Here is an 18,149-nt window from a genome sequence, read left to right as displayed (position 1 = left end):
GAATTATCCAAATAAATTCTCTAGTTTCATTTTTAGAAAACTAAACTCAAAGTTGATTATCAAAAATGCATTTTTTGAATACAGAATATGCATAATGCAACTTACTGTATTCAGACGGGCCCTAACTTTTGTACTTGTTGTCTCTTACTTCTTAGTTGCTCAACATTTTGATCTGTATTATACATCTGCTTATAGCTGTCTGTCCAATAGTTGGTGTTGTTTCTATATCCTCATTTGTTCAAGCTCTGTTATTAAACATTCAGAAAAAACCATCTTTTTTTTTGTTCGGTGGACTTTGGTAGTCGAAATTTATATCCAACCCTCTTTTCTTCAAGTCCTTAACAGTTCTGTTTTCATCTAATGAATTTCAGTAGTTTCCAAGGTTGACAATTCTTGCTTCCTTGAATCTGGAAATCCAGCTATTATTTTTTGTACAACTCTAATTTTTCCCCAGATTGTCATAGTTGCTACTGTTGTGCTCCAAACTTCTAATATATAATCAAATGGTCCTTGAACCATAATTTGCTTCTTGATTCGTGACTAATTGTTTCAAATTTGCTCGAGTCACCAATGTCGATGCCTCATTGTACCTTTTTTTTTTCTTTGTGTTTCTGCTTTATATGAAAGATTTTTTTTTTTTTTGGTGGGCAATTAGTGGCCTTTAACAGCACTTTACTGTCCAAAAATTACAACAGTTGGAGATAATGAGGGGCTTCTTTCTATTTGAAAAATTGCATCGAGGTCTAAGGTGCCCAACTTTGTGATGTGTAGTGGCTGAGGAAGAGGGAGGGAGGGAGAGAGGGCCTATGGTTGCATGGGATGGGGATCTTTGGGATCATGGTGGGATGTCTTCCTGTGTAAAGGCATGTCATGTGTGATGCCATCCCTTTTTTTTTCCAAGGACAACTAGAGGCAATAGTTGCTTGGAAATGGGATGTGTGAGAGAGAGATCATGTGGTGATGCCAACCCTTTGTTTTCCTCATGGACACTAAAGCGCATAGTTGCGTGGAAATGGAATGTGGTGTTACGTGGCCTTGTGTGCCAGAGAGAGAGAGAGAGAGATGGAGAGAAGAGGGGGGGGGGGGGGCGGAGGGAGGAAGGGAGAGTCTTCGGTTTGCCTGGTGTGTCTTGTATGATGACATTCCTTTTCCCAGACAAGTAAAGGCATAGTTGCGTGGAATTGGAATGGGGATGTTTGGGGTCAAGGATGGGGAGGAAGTCTTCTCTCTTCTTGGCATGTCATGAGTGATGGCATTCCTTTTCTCACATACAAGTAAAGGCCATTGTTGCGTGGAAATGGAATGGGGATGTTTAGGGTCAAGGATGGGGTGCTATGTGGCCTGTTGGGCAATTCGCAGAGGGTATGTTTGGTTCACTAATTTGATCCATTTTAGGGTGCTTGTTATGTGATGCCACTTGTACAATCATCAACAGAAAATAATAAATTCTTATATATGGTTAGGTTATTTAACTATAAATTTAAATTACATAATCAAACAAGATTTTGTTGCAACTCTGCTATAAGTTTGATAAGTACGTGACAGATGAGTACGGTTGATATTTATATCTGCCATTTTTTATTTTTTGAAAACTGGTGAGTTTCTTCTAATTCAAGTATGGTTGATTTTTTAGGTCTATATTTATGTTTAACATTTATCTTTCAGAAGTTAAGTTATTATTCATTTGAATGAAATTAGGCATTTTACTGTAGCTTGATAATTTAACTCTTTCTATCATGTGTTTCAGTCACACTTCTGATTTATAGAATATTGAAATAATGTTTAATTTACATGCTAAAGTGGTAGAAGAAGACCCATGAGCATGATTCAATTATTTGATGCATAGTTCGTATATGTATCAGTAGCTAACCATTTATATAAATAGTAATGCATTAGCTAAAATCTTGTAAATGCTATTGCTAAATGCGAATTTATCTAATTTGGTTTAGTTTTTAATAGGAATATATCAACTTTTTGTATCGTGTGTCTATGTGTCATGTTTTTGATTTATAGAATATTAAAAAAATGTTTAATCATACTAAAGTGGTACTAGAAGACTCATAAGCATAATTAAATAATTTTGTCACTACCTAACTAGTTATATAAATTAGGATTTATTAACTAAAATATTTACAAATGTTTTTTTTGTGTACTTAATGTTCAATTAATGAGTTTCTTCTAATTTCAAATAAGTTTGACCTTTGTTATTTGAAGAGTACTTCTAGGACTTAGTTTCATTCCTAATATCTATCTTTCTAGTAATCAAATTATTGCTCATTTGAATGATATCTAAAAACTTTACAATAGTTTTAGAAGATGCAAAGATTTATCTGTTCTACATTTTTAAAAGATATACATTCATTTTTTTCATATTTATGATAGTTTTACTTTTATTTTATTTTTTTAACCAAACATGTGATTATTCTTTAGGTCCAAAGTGTAAAATATATAAAATAAACTTTTTAAGTGTAATTGGCCTAATTTCATTTGAGTTTAATTCTTTTTAAATTATTGTTTTGTCTTACTTATAAAAGATAAAGGATCTTTTTGTCAAAAAAATGATTTAAGCCGTTCGTAGTTTTATATATAGTATAAATAACATTCTGGAAGATAATATGATAAAAAGTATACCTTACTAAACAAAAGTAGGGAGTAAGGAATATAAAAGCTTGCTAGGGCTAGGAAAACAAGTAAAGACCCACAAATGTATTGAAATTGAGGACAACAGTTTGTAGTTAAAGAAGAAAATATGAAGCAAGGATGGAAAACTTTTTTAATTAGCTTGTTAATAACAATGATGAAAAGCCTAAATTTAGGATCTACAAATGAAGAAAAAACTAAAAATTGAAAGATACATCCTAAACTTAGAGCAAGTGAAGTGAAATATGCATTAGGAAAGACCAAAAGTGGAGAAGTTGTAGAGTATATGGTATCTCTTGTTGAAGTTTGGAAAAGCTCTGGAGACGATGGAGTGATTTGGTTGTCTGGTTCTTTAACAAGATTATAATGACTAAGAAAACAATTAAGTGGGAAAAAAAGCATTTTTCGTACTTATACATGCGCGTGCGCACACACAAACAAAAGAGATTCATAATTGTGATATTTTGTATGGAATAAAAGGTGTGATTCAAACAATTAAACTTTGGGGAAAAATAATTGAACAAAGACTAACATGGTGTTTTGTTTGTTGACGAACCACATGTAATCAATTCAGGCCCCAGTTCCCAACTTCCCATTCTGTCGTTTGGTTATCATTAACAAATTCAGAATCACATTCCTAGCAGAATGCTAATATCCAAATTGTATGAGTGTATAAAAAAGAAGCCACCATACTAACTAGTTAAAAGTATTAGTCCATCTATCCTTGATAATATGTAAGGGCGTAGTTGATCCTTTGAGTGCTTGTCTATTTCTCACTCCACATAACCCAAAACGGTAAGGGGAATCCGTCTTTCCTTGTTGAGCGAATGCCTTTCTAAGGCCATACTTCTTCCAATGTTCTGGCAATAGCTCACTGCAGCCTGATCAGTGCAGATCCTAAAGATTTCTGGTCCAAGAACAAATGAATAGGATATGCTGAATTGTCTCAGCATTTTCAATGCATAAAAACATCTGTTGACTAACAGCCTCCTTTTTGGCAGGTTGTCTATTGTAAGGATTTGGACTCCAAAGAGTTGTTTTTCATGCCGAAAAAAAAAAAAAAATGCTACCTTTAGAGTGGCAGCGGTTTTTCAGATAGGCTTCTAGAGGAACCTGCTCCTGGCTGCTGCAGTGAAGTGAGATTCCTGTAGCAGAAGCTGAATCCCAAGCAGCTGTTTTGTCACAAGGTGATCAATCTCCCAATCATAGGCATTCTTCACCAAGGGAATGTTCCTTGAAACCCCATTGGCTGAAAGTTGGAGGTGATTACTAAATTAGAGATTCTTTGTCTCAGAATCACAGGCTAAGCTGAATATAGAAGGAATCCTTGTGCTAAGGGGAGAAGGGACACACCTTCTCATGTCAATTTCATGAGAGAGAAAACATCTACCCAGCCTCATCTGATGAAACTCCAAACTCTTAACACCATATAATCCTTTAATTTCTTTAGGGGTCCAAGCATCGTGGTCAAGACCATAGTTTGAAGCAATGATTTTTCTCCAAAAATGGTCTTTCTCCTTCATGAACCTACAAAGCCATTTTCCAAGGAGGGTTCGTTGAAAGTGTGAAGAGGGACTTTAACCCCAAGCCTTCACTTTAAATAGGTTGCTCAACAACCCCCATTTGACAAGATGGTATTTTAAATCCCCCATGCTTCCCCAAAGGAAATATTTTTGAATGCTATCCCATCTCTAGGAAACTGAGCAAGGGAGGGGGAAGAGGGATATATAATGGACCGGGAGGTTTGAGAGATGCTCTTGATGAGGGTAACACAGTATTGGATCCTTTTACACCAACGTTCCCCAAAATCCATTCTTTTGATAATGTGGAGGAAATCCCAACTCACATGGTCAAAAGATTTTTCCATGCTAAACTTGCAAAACACTCCTCTTTCCATTGCCTTGATGTGGGCATCTACAACTTCAAATTTAACAAGGGCTGCATCCCTGATCTGCCTGCCTGCTACAAAAGCATGTTGTTGCTGGCTAATAACTTCCCAGAATTGCTTTCTTGAGCTTTGTAGCTTGGACTTTGGATAAGATCTTATAGATACTACTCACAAATGCTGATAGGGCAAGAGTCCTTGATGCTATAGGCCCATGCCTTTTTGGTTAGCTGGGCAATGCTGCCCACTAATCTGCCTTTTCTGTGAAAATAATCAAAATTTCTGTTTATGTCTTGCACGAGGAGGTCCCAGTTTGCTCGATAGAAAGTCAAAATGAAACTGTTAGGTACTTGCACTTTGTCTCCATTGCAGTCTGTGAGGGCTTTTGAAGGACGAAAGGGGTGGCTGTGCTTCATCAATTTTTTTTATAGAATGTTTGCTGTCATCTGAAAACAATGAGAGAATGGCTATGCGCTTAGTGTCATCTTGGTTTAGAAAATTAATTATTTGTTTTTGGGAGAAAAATACGTGTTGACCTCTTAAGTTTTGATACCACTTTTGCGAATGAACTTATCTCTCCATGATGTTGCGCAACATTCTGTCTGTACAATGTCATTTAGCGAATTAATCAAAGTTCAATATCTTGTTATCTTGCATGTTCTAAGTGAACTTCTTGTTCAGGCTATGACTATGAGGATACATATGTACAAGAGATTGAAGAGCCTTTAAGATTGAGTTCTGATCATAAGCAAAGGTTGGCTGGGAAGGAAAAGGGTATTTTGCCTGGTTTTAAAGTTGCATCAAGTTCTGACTACCAGCTAGAAAGGTAATTGCTTTTAGTAGCTTTTTTGCATACTTAAGTTGAAGCAGTTGTCTCATATTAGTGGTCACTACTTGTGTTGTTTTATTGATCAATAATTACCAACAGTTTGAAAGGTGAAGGCCTCAAGGCATTGAGGTATAAACCTTTTGAATTTTTTATGTTTTACATAAAAATATGTATAAATTAAATATATTTTTAAAGGTAAAGAATCTTCAACGGCTTTCAACGTTTATCGAAAACACCAAAAGTTATTCCAGGATCCTCGTGATGGATGGCACAAACTCTCATGATGGTCTTCTTTCTTGTGCATTTTCCTTTTCATCTCTCTTCTCTCTCTTGCGTCTATTTCATTTTATTAGTTAGGTGTGATGGTGGGGGTTCTCTCTATCCAGATTGAAGGGAAATCCTTTGATTTGAGGCTGGATAAGGTTGGGAAGGTTGGAGCTTTGTTTGTTCTTGAGAAGAATAGAAAATGAAATCGTTGGGCTTGACTCTCTGCAAGAGCAGCTTTATGGTTTTCTCAGCAGTTCTCAGATATTGTTGGTAGTTTGGGCAAGTGATTTCGAAGATTCAGGGTGGGTTATGTTGATTGTTCGATGGGGATTCATGCCACTAGGTCAGGGAAACTCTTGGAATTAGGACAAGGATGGAAGGGAAATAAGTATTCCATCTTTGTTCCTAAATGGCTGAAAAGATAAGGATGGTCTCGGTTTGGGGATGCCTTTGCTGGTTTGGAGAGTTATTGTCGGAAGCTTGAATGGAGCAGACAGCAAAAAGATCAAAGGAAATCGCTCTTGGAGTGAGGTTGTTGCTAGAAGCGTAGGCAGGGGTGAAGGTAGATTGGTTGCTAAGAATATACCAGAAATGGTTTGTGCTCGTTGCAGGGGAAGGTCACAAGAGGAGTTCATTCAGTTAGCTTCTCAAGAACAACCGACGATGTTGAAGGCTACGTTGCTGACTGAGCAGTTGAAAACAGAGGCGGCTAGGGTTTCTCATGTGGAACACTGCAAGATGAAGAGTGATGCGGCTAGGGTTTCTTGGGTGGAAGATCGGTTGAAGAAGATAAGAGTGGTTTGGGCCTGGCCTGCTATCAATTAACATTGATTTGGGTCAGTTGTTTGAAAATAATAAGAGCCAAGCCTATTGAACTCTGTATTGGGCCTATTGGTTAAGGAGGCCTAAAAGCTGTCTTTTGATTTAAAACTGGGCTTGGCTGGTGGGAAGCTTCATCAGAAGAGCAGAAAGGCCACTCAACCAAGAAGGCCCAAGAGTTTCTACAGTTCCTTGAACATAAGGGAGCCTGTGTTTAGGGAGTCTCTTCATCTACGACTAAGGAGAATACCCTGGGGGGGTGTCATCGCCCTTCGAAGCAGCAACAAATCAAACAGCTTCCATCTCCTAATGGTGTACAAGATGATCTGGTATTTTGTAATAACATCTTTGATGGCCATGATGAGGGATGTTTGGATAAAGGTAAAGTGCAGGAGATGGAAGGAGCAAGGCCTGATAGGGATGCCGTTTCTCCTCGGCTGGAGGAAAATGACACTAGGGGGAGCTCTAGGATAGTAAGGGAGGAGTTTGGTTTTAAGAATTTTAATTCTTGTGATTTTGAGAATCAGGATTTCATTTTTGGTTCGGTGGGAAATCAAGTTGGAAAGGGAGTCTATTTGAATAACTTGAGGAGTGGTATGCTCATTGTAAGGAAATGTAAATGGGTTTTGAAGGGAGGAAATATGTTGAAGATAAGCGAGAGTTTTCTAGTGAGAAAACACATAAAATTATAAAGAGGGATTCTAAAGGGATATTAAGTATACGGGAGGAGCCAATTGATGAGAGGGCAAATTTTTGAGCAAGGAAAGTAAGAGATGGGAGATGTTTCAGATGAGGACAACAGAGGGAGTAGTGATTTTGAAAAAAAGGTCTATTATTGGACCATATTAGGGAACAGTGTGGATATTCCTCCAATTCTTCCATTGATAGTCTTGGAGATTTAACTTACGTGCCGCCTCCTCCATTACAAGTTTATAAGGTATTAATCCGTTTAAAGAGGAGGTCCCAAAGAAGTTAAAATGGTGAAGGATGGAATTTTGCCTCTCCTGTTCAAGACAAAATTCTTGAGAAGGGTGTTGAAACTCGTAGAGGTTTTTGGTGACTTGGGCATCATGTTGTTTGATCAAGTTGGTAATGAAGTTAGGCTTGATGGTGGCAAGTCTAGGGTGAAAAAGGGTAAGAGGGAATCAGCTAATTTGAAATGTTCAGTGAACTATGATGGGAAGGGTTTAAAGAGGGGATTTCTCTGCTGATATTAGCTGTTGTTATTTTCTATTTTTCGTTCTGTTTTTATTTTTTATTTTTTCTTTTATAGTTTGTTTTTTTGTATTTTTGAGGAATTAGTATCCTTGCCTTGGTTGTACATTCTCTACCTTAATATATCTTATTTTATTATTGAAAAAAAAGTAAAGAAAAACGAAAATTACAGATAAAATTTAAAAATTAAATTGCAACTAGTTGGCACTTGGCAGTTCTAAAAATCCTAACATGACTTCATTAAGTAAATCAGCCAAGAGATAACCATAACATTTGTGTTCAAATTATTTTCATGATCTAAAATGCAATTTTAATTGTTTTGGAAAAAGTTGAGTGTCAACAGTTTTATACATCTACTCAGATTGGGACATTCCTTGTGCATAAGCACTTGATTAAAATTTTCAAACTAAATCTAACTTAAATTCACACACCCAAATTAGGTAAGCCTCAACTAAAAAGGCATAACTAGTGCACCTTCGTACAAATGGACCAGCTTCATTGCGTAATATGTTTGCTTTTCCAGGATTCTGTATTTGTACTGTGGGCTATGCCTCAAGGCATTTTGGGCATGCCTTGCCTTAAGGCGAGCCTCAGTTGAGCCTTTTAAAACATTGATGAGTACAGCTATTAAAGTCAAATGTTTGTATTTGTTGCATTTTTGAGTGAGTCAAGGGGCAGGCAGTCATAAATTTGAATATTGATTTTTTTTTGTACATTTTTGTTTAATTTAAGCTCCTTTGTTTATTATTATTATTATTATTTTTTTCGTATGACTTGCTACTAATTTTTGAATTTTTATTTAGATTTGACCCTCCTGTAATTCCAAAGGATTTTGTACCCCACCACAAATTTCCTGCTTCTCTTGAGACTGATAACAAATTTGCGGATCTTGGTCCTCCTGAGGTTCCTCCCCCTGGTGATAATAATCTGAAAGTTTTGATTGAGGGGGTTGCAAGCTTAGTAGCTCGGTGTGGGAAATTATTTGAGGACCTCTCCAGGGAAAAAAATCAATCAAATCCGTTATTTTGTTTTCTGACTGGGGGTAATGGCCATGAATATTATACAAGAAAGCTGTGGGAGGAGCGAAAAAAGCGTACTGATCAAACTAAGATACAAGTAGATGGGAAATCATTTCAGTGCATGCAGAAATTAACAGCAGAAACCCGTGGCAAAATTTTAGGAGAAAGGCCTCTTGGAAGAAGTCCCAAAGAGTCAAGCTCATCTGTTGCTTCTGCTGGATTGCTTCAGCTGCAACTCAATCTTTCAGATACGTTTACTAAACCTGCATCACATGTGAGTACCTTTTTATTTATTTATTTATTTATTTATTTTTTATGTATGTTTTTAGTCTATATTGAAATGAATTAATATGCTTCCTTTTCACGTTGGAGTTTGATGTAATTTTCATTTCATGTTTTACTGGGTTTGTTCCTATAAACGTAAAAACAAAAGTTGGGTTCTAAAATTTTGTGTATAAAAAAGAAATTTCTACTTAGTTATTTATTGTTTTCCTTTGGAATCTAGAATGAGTTCCCAGAAGTCGCAAAACCTTTCAAAGATGATCCTGCAAAGCAGGAAAGATTCGAGCAGTTTCTTAAGGAGAAGTATCAGGGAGGGCTTCGCACTACATTGTCTTCTGGGGCTAGTAATATGTCAGAGGCTGCTCGTGCTCGTGAGAGATTGGACTTTGAGGCTGCTGTAGAGGCAATGAATAGAGGGAAATGGGACAAGGAAAGTTATCTTTCTATCGAACAATCTATGGGGATGTCAGCAACTGCAGGGATGCAGTTTACATCTGGTGGAGTAGAGGTATTTATCATGAGGTGTTTTCCTTTGTTGGTCTTTCTGAAAGTAATAATTTTGATTTGCAACTCTATCGCATTGGACTCAAGTTCTCTTAATCTTTGAACACAGCAAGATAAAGTTACTCAGTTTACGGGGATATCAGTTACTGCAGGGATGCAGTTTACATCTGGTGGAGTAGAGGTATTTATCAGGAGTTTTCCATCAATTGGTCTTTCTCAATGTGCTCAATCAAGGCTCGTCTCAAACATACGCATGGCATGCATAAAATGCCTTGAGGCTCAATCTAAAATACCAAATACTAAAATGGCTGACGCATGACACCATGAGGCTTACATATTTGTACAAAAGGCACACCTTTTGCACCTTTTTAGTTGAGGCTTACTCATTTTGGTTGTGTGCTTCTGAAGTTAAAATTGCTAGAAAATTTTAAGTCCATGTTTAAGTAAAAGGAACGTCGTATTTTCAGTTGATTTCTAAAACTCTTGGACCTCAAATGTTTACAAAATAACTTTGAATGCTCGACAACTAGTTTGCAAATTATATTTGACTTTTTTTGTACATTATATTTTGATATTCTTAATTTTTTCTTAAGTTTTAAAATTTATGTGATTTATTTACATAGTTTTATAAAGGCTTTCTCCCCAGCGCCTTATGGCTTATGCCTCGTCTCTTAAGTGTTAAAACACCTCGCCTTATACCTTTGTCTTTTAAAACACTGGTCTTTCTGAAAGTAATAATTTTCATTTGGAACTCTATAGCATTGGACTTGAGTTGTTCTCTTAATGCTTGAACACAGCGAGATAAAGTTTCTCAGGCTGAAGGTCTGACAACAAGGAAAATTTACCCAAAACGTGAAGTGTTTCAGTGGCAACCTGCGCCTATTCTGTGCAAGCGCTTCAATATTGTTGATCCTTATATGGGGAAGGTACTCTTATATTCTGAAGTCTCTTGCTTACATTCTGTCTAAACTTTCAAAAATTAAAATTTCATTGTATGTTTTTTTTTTTTTTTTTAAGTTGTACTTTTCAATTTTTTACTAGCATGGCTAGAACCCATTTGCATATCACCAAATGAGCCAAAAATATCAAACTAGTCAATTCAGGCTATCAAACCTTGATAGAATTCTTCTAGATTATTCTTGCTCATTTCCAGTGAAGATGTCCTTGGAAATTCTGTTGGAATTATTGATCTTGCAATGGGATAGTTTCATTATCTGGCTCTATGCTTGCATGCATGAGGTAGCTAGCAACTTGCTGTTGTTTTCTAATTCTTGAATGCATATAAAGTGCATTTCCAAATCATTGAGTTGATTGTGAAAGCTGTTATGTGAAATCTTTTCTTAGATGTTTCTGTTAATTACACTAACTCAGGATATACAATCTTTCCATTTACAGCCACGTCCACCTCCCCGAATGAGGAGCAAGATGGACACATTCATGCTCACAGAGGATTCAATGAAAGCCACTGAATTCAAAGAAACTGCAGATGGAGGGCCATTGGATGTGTCTCAATCCGATATAAACAAGGAAGTAGCTGAGAAGGAAGAAGTCAATTTGGAAGTTGAAAATGTGGAGAGACCAGTTGATCTCTACAAAGTAAATGCTTATTCTGCCAAACTATGTTTCATATTCTTTTATTTTTCAACTGATGGTTATTAGATGGGTTTTTAATATTTGAATTTGTCACATTGGACATGGATTTTCATTTGCTTTATATCTTATTGGATGTCTTACTATTTTGTTTTCTCACTGGGCATTTGTGTGGTGGCATGGGTACAAAGCCTAGCTTAACTAGTTGGAATCAATTATATATGATTATTCCATTTTGTTATATATTATATCATCTTAACAAAGCATTGGCTATATAGGCCCAGCTACACAAGCCCATTTTGATCTTTTGTTCAATTTAAGTTTTTAAAAATTTATGATTATGTGAGTTATAATGGTTTATAGTATTCTTCCTCCTCGCCCTTCTAGATGGAGATGGGTATTGGTTGTCTTCTCAAGAGATCGCTTCTCCTTTTTTTTTTTATATTTTATTATTATTTATTTTAAGACTTATTATTTAAGAAGATAAGCAACAGAAAAATGTTTAAACTAAGCAAGCCTCATAGCCAACAACCTAGGAGGTTGGGCCACTTCTTGGCATCTCTTAATAAACATGTCGTGAGACTAAATAGGTGTTGGGTGAGCCATAGTTTTTTTACATCTAGGATAGAAGGTAGAACAAAGGAGAATGCAGCTATCAGCTGAAGGAATTCCTTGAAAGGAAGGATTAGCCATAGAGAAGAGCCACACTAGTCTACAGCATGACCTTATCTGCACCCACTTTCCTTGTGAAACACAGGGCAGCTAAAGCTCCTACGATTGCTGCCATGACAGCGGAATCACTGCATGTCCAGTCACCAGCACATCCCTCCATGCTTCGTGATTGATCTTATTGAAAAATTGGGTAAATTGGAAGACCTAATCACAACGATAGGTCTCTCTCTCTTTTATAATATTTGTCAAGCAGATTGTAATGACCATAATACTCTTACGCTTACTAACATAGCAATAATGTATTAATAATGCTAAATTACTAAAAAATCCAGTAACAGATCCAAATGGTAGGAGCCACCAAAGCAGTAGTTTGAGTTCGAGGACCATGAGCTATCCAAAAAAAAGGTCCCACAAAAAGGTTAGTTGCCTTCGATTGCTGAAAGTGATAGCATTCCTCTCCTTCTGAATTGCCCACAAGATCATACTTTGAATACTAAAATGTTCCCCTAGAGTTCTCCAGAGCTGTTTGCCTAAAATGAAAGAACTAGTTGCAAAAGCTGTCCCGGTTGGGCTGAATTTACAGCAATATTTGTGAGCAAACAAGACCCTTTTGAGCTAGTTACATGTTAGGAAAAGATGTTCAATGGTCTTCCCCTCTGAGTTGCAAAAGGCACAAATGGGAGCTGCTGTTCAGGTTCCTTCTAGGGAGCAGTTCTTCCATCAAAATGGTGTCGTGGCAGCGCTTCCAAATAAAATGTTTTATACGGATGACTTTTAATTTCTTGATACAGTTCATAGTGCAGGAGAAACAGCTCACGATGTCAATACCCTGCCAGTTCCATTTTTTACCATGAAGTCCAAGGCTACTCAATAGCCAGATACATTCTATATCCCAAACCTATCATATTTCTAAATGCACGCATCTTCTGAATGGATCTGAAGAGACACAACTGAGAGGAACCCGAGCAATGACTTCCTCAAGGGAAGGGGGCAGTCAATGCACAATCCTTTCCTGATTCCTTTCCCTACAAGCACTGTTAATAAAATCACAACCCAGATCAAAGGAGAGTTAAATGGTTTCCTAATGTAAATTCTAGATGTTGTGTTTGAATGGATCCAGGGTTCTATCCCAGAAACTAATTTAATTCCCAGCTCCCACACCCAGTGGAGGCTTCTTTCTAAAATACCTTTAGATTTAACTTAAGCCTTTTCAGAACCAAGAGCAAGGTCTAGCACTATAAAAACGAAGGCCTGACTTGCTGCCGTATTTGACCTTCAGACTGAAGCTGCTAGAGGTGATGGATTTTGAATGAGCCTTCATAGTTTTGTAACGAGACCAGCTTGAATGCTTCCATATCCACCCCACACCTCCTCCTTCGCCCTTCTCAGTGTGTCCCCACCAAAATTTCCTAACCAGTCTATTAACTTGGTCAGATACATTTTTAGGAATAACAGAACATGATGTAGTTTAGGTTTGGATAGCTGAGGCCATATATTCAAGAGGCACTTCTAGCCTGTTGGGGAAAGGAAATGACTCATCCATCATTGAACTTTTGATTTAACAGTATCAATTGTTGATTGGCGGAAATTTTTCCACTTTATTGTGGAAGTGTGGAACTGGCAATGAAAGAGTATTGCCGGAGTTCATCATTCTTGGTCATAGTTTCTATCTGGCTTCCTCCTCACTCTCCGTTTCTGTGTGACTGCTATCTGAACCCAGATTAAACTATTGTCTTTTATAGTCCTTTGCAATGTGATCTTTATTGTTGAGTCATTTGATCTGATGAACCATCTCATCTGGCTCATATTGTGCTCTGTTGGTGCTATCTTATGTTTATTCTTGTCTAAATTATCTTTGGCCATTTTACACTTAATCTGTCTACATAATTATTTTATTTGCACTCATTGTAAGGATATGCTTCTAAATTAATCCTGATTTTATTTAGCCCCATTCAAGCATTTGTTTCTAAACAAAAGAAAATCATGGGTGCTGCCATGTGAAATTTCTCAAAGCACAGTAGTCATGCTATCATGTAAAATTTTCTCTGTTTTAGTCAATAATATGAATTTAATGACAGCCCCAAATTGCCTTCTCACTTATTTATTCCATACTAATGGGAAATTCATCTTGATTTCTATCTTTATCAAGGATTAAGCCAATATAACTAAAGACTTGCTCTTAAGAATCACATGGTAATCAATCGTAACAATTCTGTAGTATGTACAAGTTCACTAAAATTGAGGTACTACAGATATGGTAATTTACCTTGCTTTTGTTAAATCTTTTGATTCTGAGGCATCTCTTTATATTTCCTAGCATAGGGTAATTTAGTTATATACTGAAAGCATTTTCAGCACTGCTCTCTTGCGACTTGTTTTGGATTATACTAAATATTTATTGGTTCTTTTTTCTTGTAATCTTCCATCTGCACATTAATTTATAGTGACACATTCTCTGCTTTCTAGTGACTTTACAATTTGTATGCAAAAAATGATTTCTTATATAAGCATGCTTTACGTTGGTATGCTTTTGAATTATTATTATTATTATTATTTTTTGAGGTAGTGATAGTCCACTTTGTGCAGGCTATTTTCTCTGACGATTCAGATGATGAAGAGGAAAAATCTAGTCCCGACGAGGTGGGGGATCCACAAAGGAAGGTTGAAGCTGCTAATGCAACGCTAAACCGTCTTATAGCAGGTGATTTCTTGCAGTCCTTGGGTAAAGAATTAGGCTTAGAGGTCCCCCCTGATGTGCCATACTCGGTAAACAAAGCCAAGGCGCCAGCTCCTAAGAAGGAAAGCATCAATGCCAACGGAGGAGATACTACCATCCTACCAACTGATAGTAAGGATTCATCCACACAGAGTCTGGTTAGTGGAACCCCCATGATTCAGGGATTGTCACTTGGCCAACCACACCATGCAGAGATCGTGCATGCAGATGGATCCCCAAACAGAAGTGGTGGCAAAATGGAGTTTGATTCTTATAAAAATAAGTCTAATAAACCTAAGCAGGGCAATATGGGTCTTGAAGTTAGAAGGGCTAAAAAACACACACACCACCACAAAAATCGAACCAAAAGTTCTTCATCAGAAGATGAAAGGAGTAGAAAACATTCTTCACGACATCGGCGAAAAAGCAGTAGTTCAGAAAGTGATTTGTCTGGTGATTATCAAGATCAATACCATTCAAAAGGGAGAAAGAAAGAATCTTTTCGGGGAAGTAGCAGCAGCCGAAGACACTCAAAGCACCATCATAAGCGTGAAAGGAGGGACTCTCCCAATAGATCCTCTCATCATGGTACAGGAAAAGAACGTACAGAAACTGGAAGGGAGAAACGGAAATGGAGGGACTAAGGAAATTTGGTTTCCATAAAGCTCCATTCCAATTGGAAAATATCAATTAGATCTCAAATTAGAAATGATCATAATGGAATCATCATTCAATGGGAAGGTCTGAAAAGTTTGCTTACTGCTCAAGCGGCTGCCACTGCTGTAGTTGAGTTGGTGGGGTTGCTTCTTTTCGTCTCTTAGCACCAGGGTGGTCGACACAAAGGATGTACATATATGGCCTGTTTAAATGATTCTGCTGCTGCAACTCAACAATGGAGACACGAGAAATGCTGTGGGGAGTGCCAACGTGGTCCATGCCCGCAAAGCTCTGTGCTGTGCTTGCTAGGTTTGAGCGGTGGTGATTGCAACACCCCGCCGTATCTATTATATGTATATATACACACACACATATATTAGGAGAAAAGACTCCCATATGTCTTGCCTTGTGTCTTCCTATTTACATTCATCATATACATTTTGTTGTTCCTCAATTGTAGTCTTTTTCAATGTTATGTAAAATGCAATGTAGAATTGCATTAAAAGAGAATGTCTACATCTTTTCATCTCTATCTTACTCCCTTTTCATCTCCCTTTAGTTTGATTAAATTTGTTGAGATATGCAAAATAACATGTGTAAATTTTTTGAACCCACAAATTCATAGAGGTTGGAAGCTGGGTTTCAAAGCATGGATTTTAAAATATATACTTAAATTTATGTTAATTTAAATAAAATTTAATATATTTTTCTATAAATTTTAAAATAGGGGTAGGGTTGCGAGACCCTCCTCTTAGGGAGGTCTTTTAATTTTGAATTTTAGGCTTTCAAACATAAAATAAGTTTTTGATACCCTGCCACATGATACATCTTGAACAATCATTTCAATTGCAGAGGCTTAATTAGTCTTATTTGTTTTATTTTTCCTTGTAAATGGTATTGCCGCTTTGGGGTTTCTGTTTTGGGGGTTTTTTTTCGGTGTGTTTTAGAGTGCAAAATCAAAGGATGGATTTGGAGTTTGGAGGTCTGATTTATATTTGTAGATTGCTGTTCACAATGGAGTTGGGATGAATAATAAGGTTAAAACCGGTGCATCGACAAGAAATCCTAACGCATCCATCTTAGTAGTCAAAGTCAACATAACAACTCTTGTCCTAACCCAAAAAAAAAAAAAAACACCTCTTGTCCTAACAAAGGAGGTCACCTAGGAACCATCACTTGAACATTTAGAGCATTGAACTCATATTCCATAAGCTGTGACTCTTATTCTTATAGTATAAACTTTGTGTAAATGAACTTGTCCTTAACCACCCACAAGTTCGAAGTTTAGGGAAATGATGTCATACATTAATTGAGATAAAAATCTCAACACCCTCCAATAGTCTAATTGGGTATAAGATGACTTGCTTTATACCAAGGGTCAACATGGGTGAATGTCTTTTAGGTTGAGGGTGAGTGTAGCCTCATTCTCTAATGAGTTGTGTTTGGAGCTTCCATTACCACATGGAAGCTCAAGATACCCCTCAAGAATGTTAAGAGCTCAACCTTGAGCACTCGTTAAGCTGCTCACCTAGTCTCCAAAAGAACATCAGGGATGGTAAGACGTTCACCTTGTATTACCTTCGAAGATATAATCTTTTCGTCACATTCTTACTCTAGCATAAGCAACCATCTTAGATATGAAGAATCACACATTGTTGGGCCAAGAATGGCACATTGACAATTGCTTGGATTTGCCACAATGTTATAGTGACATCTAAGTTTACCATAGTTCCTTCCGCAATCCACTCAAAATCATCACCATGCCCGAAAAGGAAGGTTATTCCCAAGAGAGGGGCGAGGGGGGGGGGATGAATTGAGATTTAAAATTTTTTTTTAAATCATTTTTATTAAACTCTTTCTCAATCCTCTTTAATTTTAACAATTACACATGTAAAATTTATTAACAATAATAAGTACATCGGAAGATTAAATTAGTTATTAACCTTAATAAATGAGTATGCTTACTTTGAATGCTTTATGGATTAGTCAAGAATTCTTTCAGCAATTATCCAACAAACCAATTCAATCAAAGTAACCAAGATAAGATTCATTGTTAATTCAAGTGTAATCCTAAGAGGGGGGTGAATTGGGTATTTTAAAATTCTTTAAGATTATTTACCACTTAATTCCTATTTCTATATTTAATAAATTAATTGCAGAGGTTTGAAATTGATTCAAATTATTATCTCAATAAATTCGATTTTACCCAATTAATTATCAAGTGCGTGTGGGGTTATTCAACATACACACATGCGAGATAGGTAATGAAATGCATTGCGAAAATTAAAAGGAGGAAAGGGAGAGAGAAGGCAAACACAATTTTTACGAAGTTCAGCCAACCCGGCCTACGTCATCGCCTTGAGTAACCCACTCAAGGATTCCACTAAATCCCTACTCCTTTAACTGGGACGGAGCTTCCCTTACATCCGCTGCTTACAAGAGGTACAACTTCCTTCTCACCCGATTCACAATCTGAATCGTGATTATAATATAGAATTTCAAATCTGCAAAACAACTCAATATTACTTCTAACAAAGTTAGTGAGTACAATGGAAAACCTAACACATATCCATATGATAACACTTGAAGTTCAGTATATATGTAACGATGTAAATGTTATGTGAATGATATGTTTCACTAAATTTCCCTTTGATCAAATCTCCTAAAATAATTATATAAGTAAATGCTTTGGAGAACTTAGGGTTTTAGTTCAACTTATTAGATGCAAGAATACATAATGTGATCTTATTAAAAAATTGGTCTTGAATATTATGAAGATCTAAGTCCTTACTATCAAATAATTTGTGAAGTTGAATCTTTGAATAAATAAAATACTTTGAGTATTACAAAGATTTAAACACTACTTGTCACAACAATATTTCTCACAAATGTATATTGAGAACCTTTATACTTTTCAATCAGGTAGATTTCACAATAACAAAGTATTGAGTCTTTGAATGAAAATAAGAACTTAAAGATCACCAAATATTCGATGTTTAGAAAATCCTTTCACAAATAAATTTATATGTAACAACACAAGGATTTTTTTTTTTC

The 18,149-nt window shown here is 36.5% G+C and overlaps 1 protein-coding gene across 1 annotated transcript in view; it reads left to right on the top strand.

Moving 5' to 3' along the window:
- The window catches only part of LOC131146126 (G patch domain-containing protein TGH), a 43,350-nt gene extending 27,725 nt beyond the window's left edge, over nt 1-15,625 (top strand). The window contains exons 11-17 of the mRNA XM_058095480.1: nt 5,207-5,351; nt 8,459-8,948; nt 9,180-9,464; nt 9,570-9,641; nt 10,258-10,386; nt 10,856-11,056; nt 14,309-15,625. Of these exons, the coding sequence (XP_057951463.1) occupies nt 5,207-5,351; nt 8,459-8,948; nt 9,180-9,464; nt 9,570-9,641; nt 10,258-10,386; nt 10,856-11,056; nt 14,309-15,082 (2,096 nt within the window). The 3' untranslated portion in view covers nt 15,083-15,625. The remainder of the gene's footprint in view (nt 1-5,206; nt 5,352-8,458; nt 8,949-9,179; nt 9,465-9,569; nt 9,642-10,257; nt 10,387-10,855; nt 11,057-14,308) is intronic.
- The last annotated feature ends 2,524 nt before the right edge of the window (nt 15,626-18,149 follow it).

This window comes from Malania oleifera, chromosome 13 (assembly GCF_029873635.1).
Source record: "Malania oleifera isolate guangnan ecotype guangnan chromosome 13, ASM2987363v1, whole genome shotgun sequence".
NCBI lineage: Eukaryota > Viridiplantae > Streptophyta > Magnoliopsida > Santalales > Ximeniaceae > Malania > Malania oleifera.
Note: the sequence above shows the minus strand (reverse complement) of the source record. Positions and strands in the feature narration are given on the sequence as shown.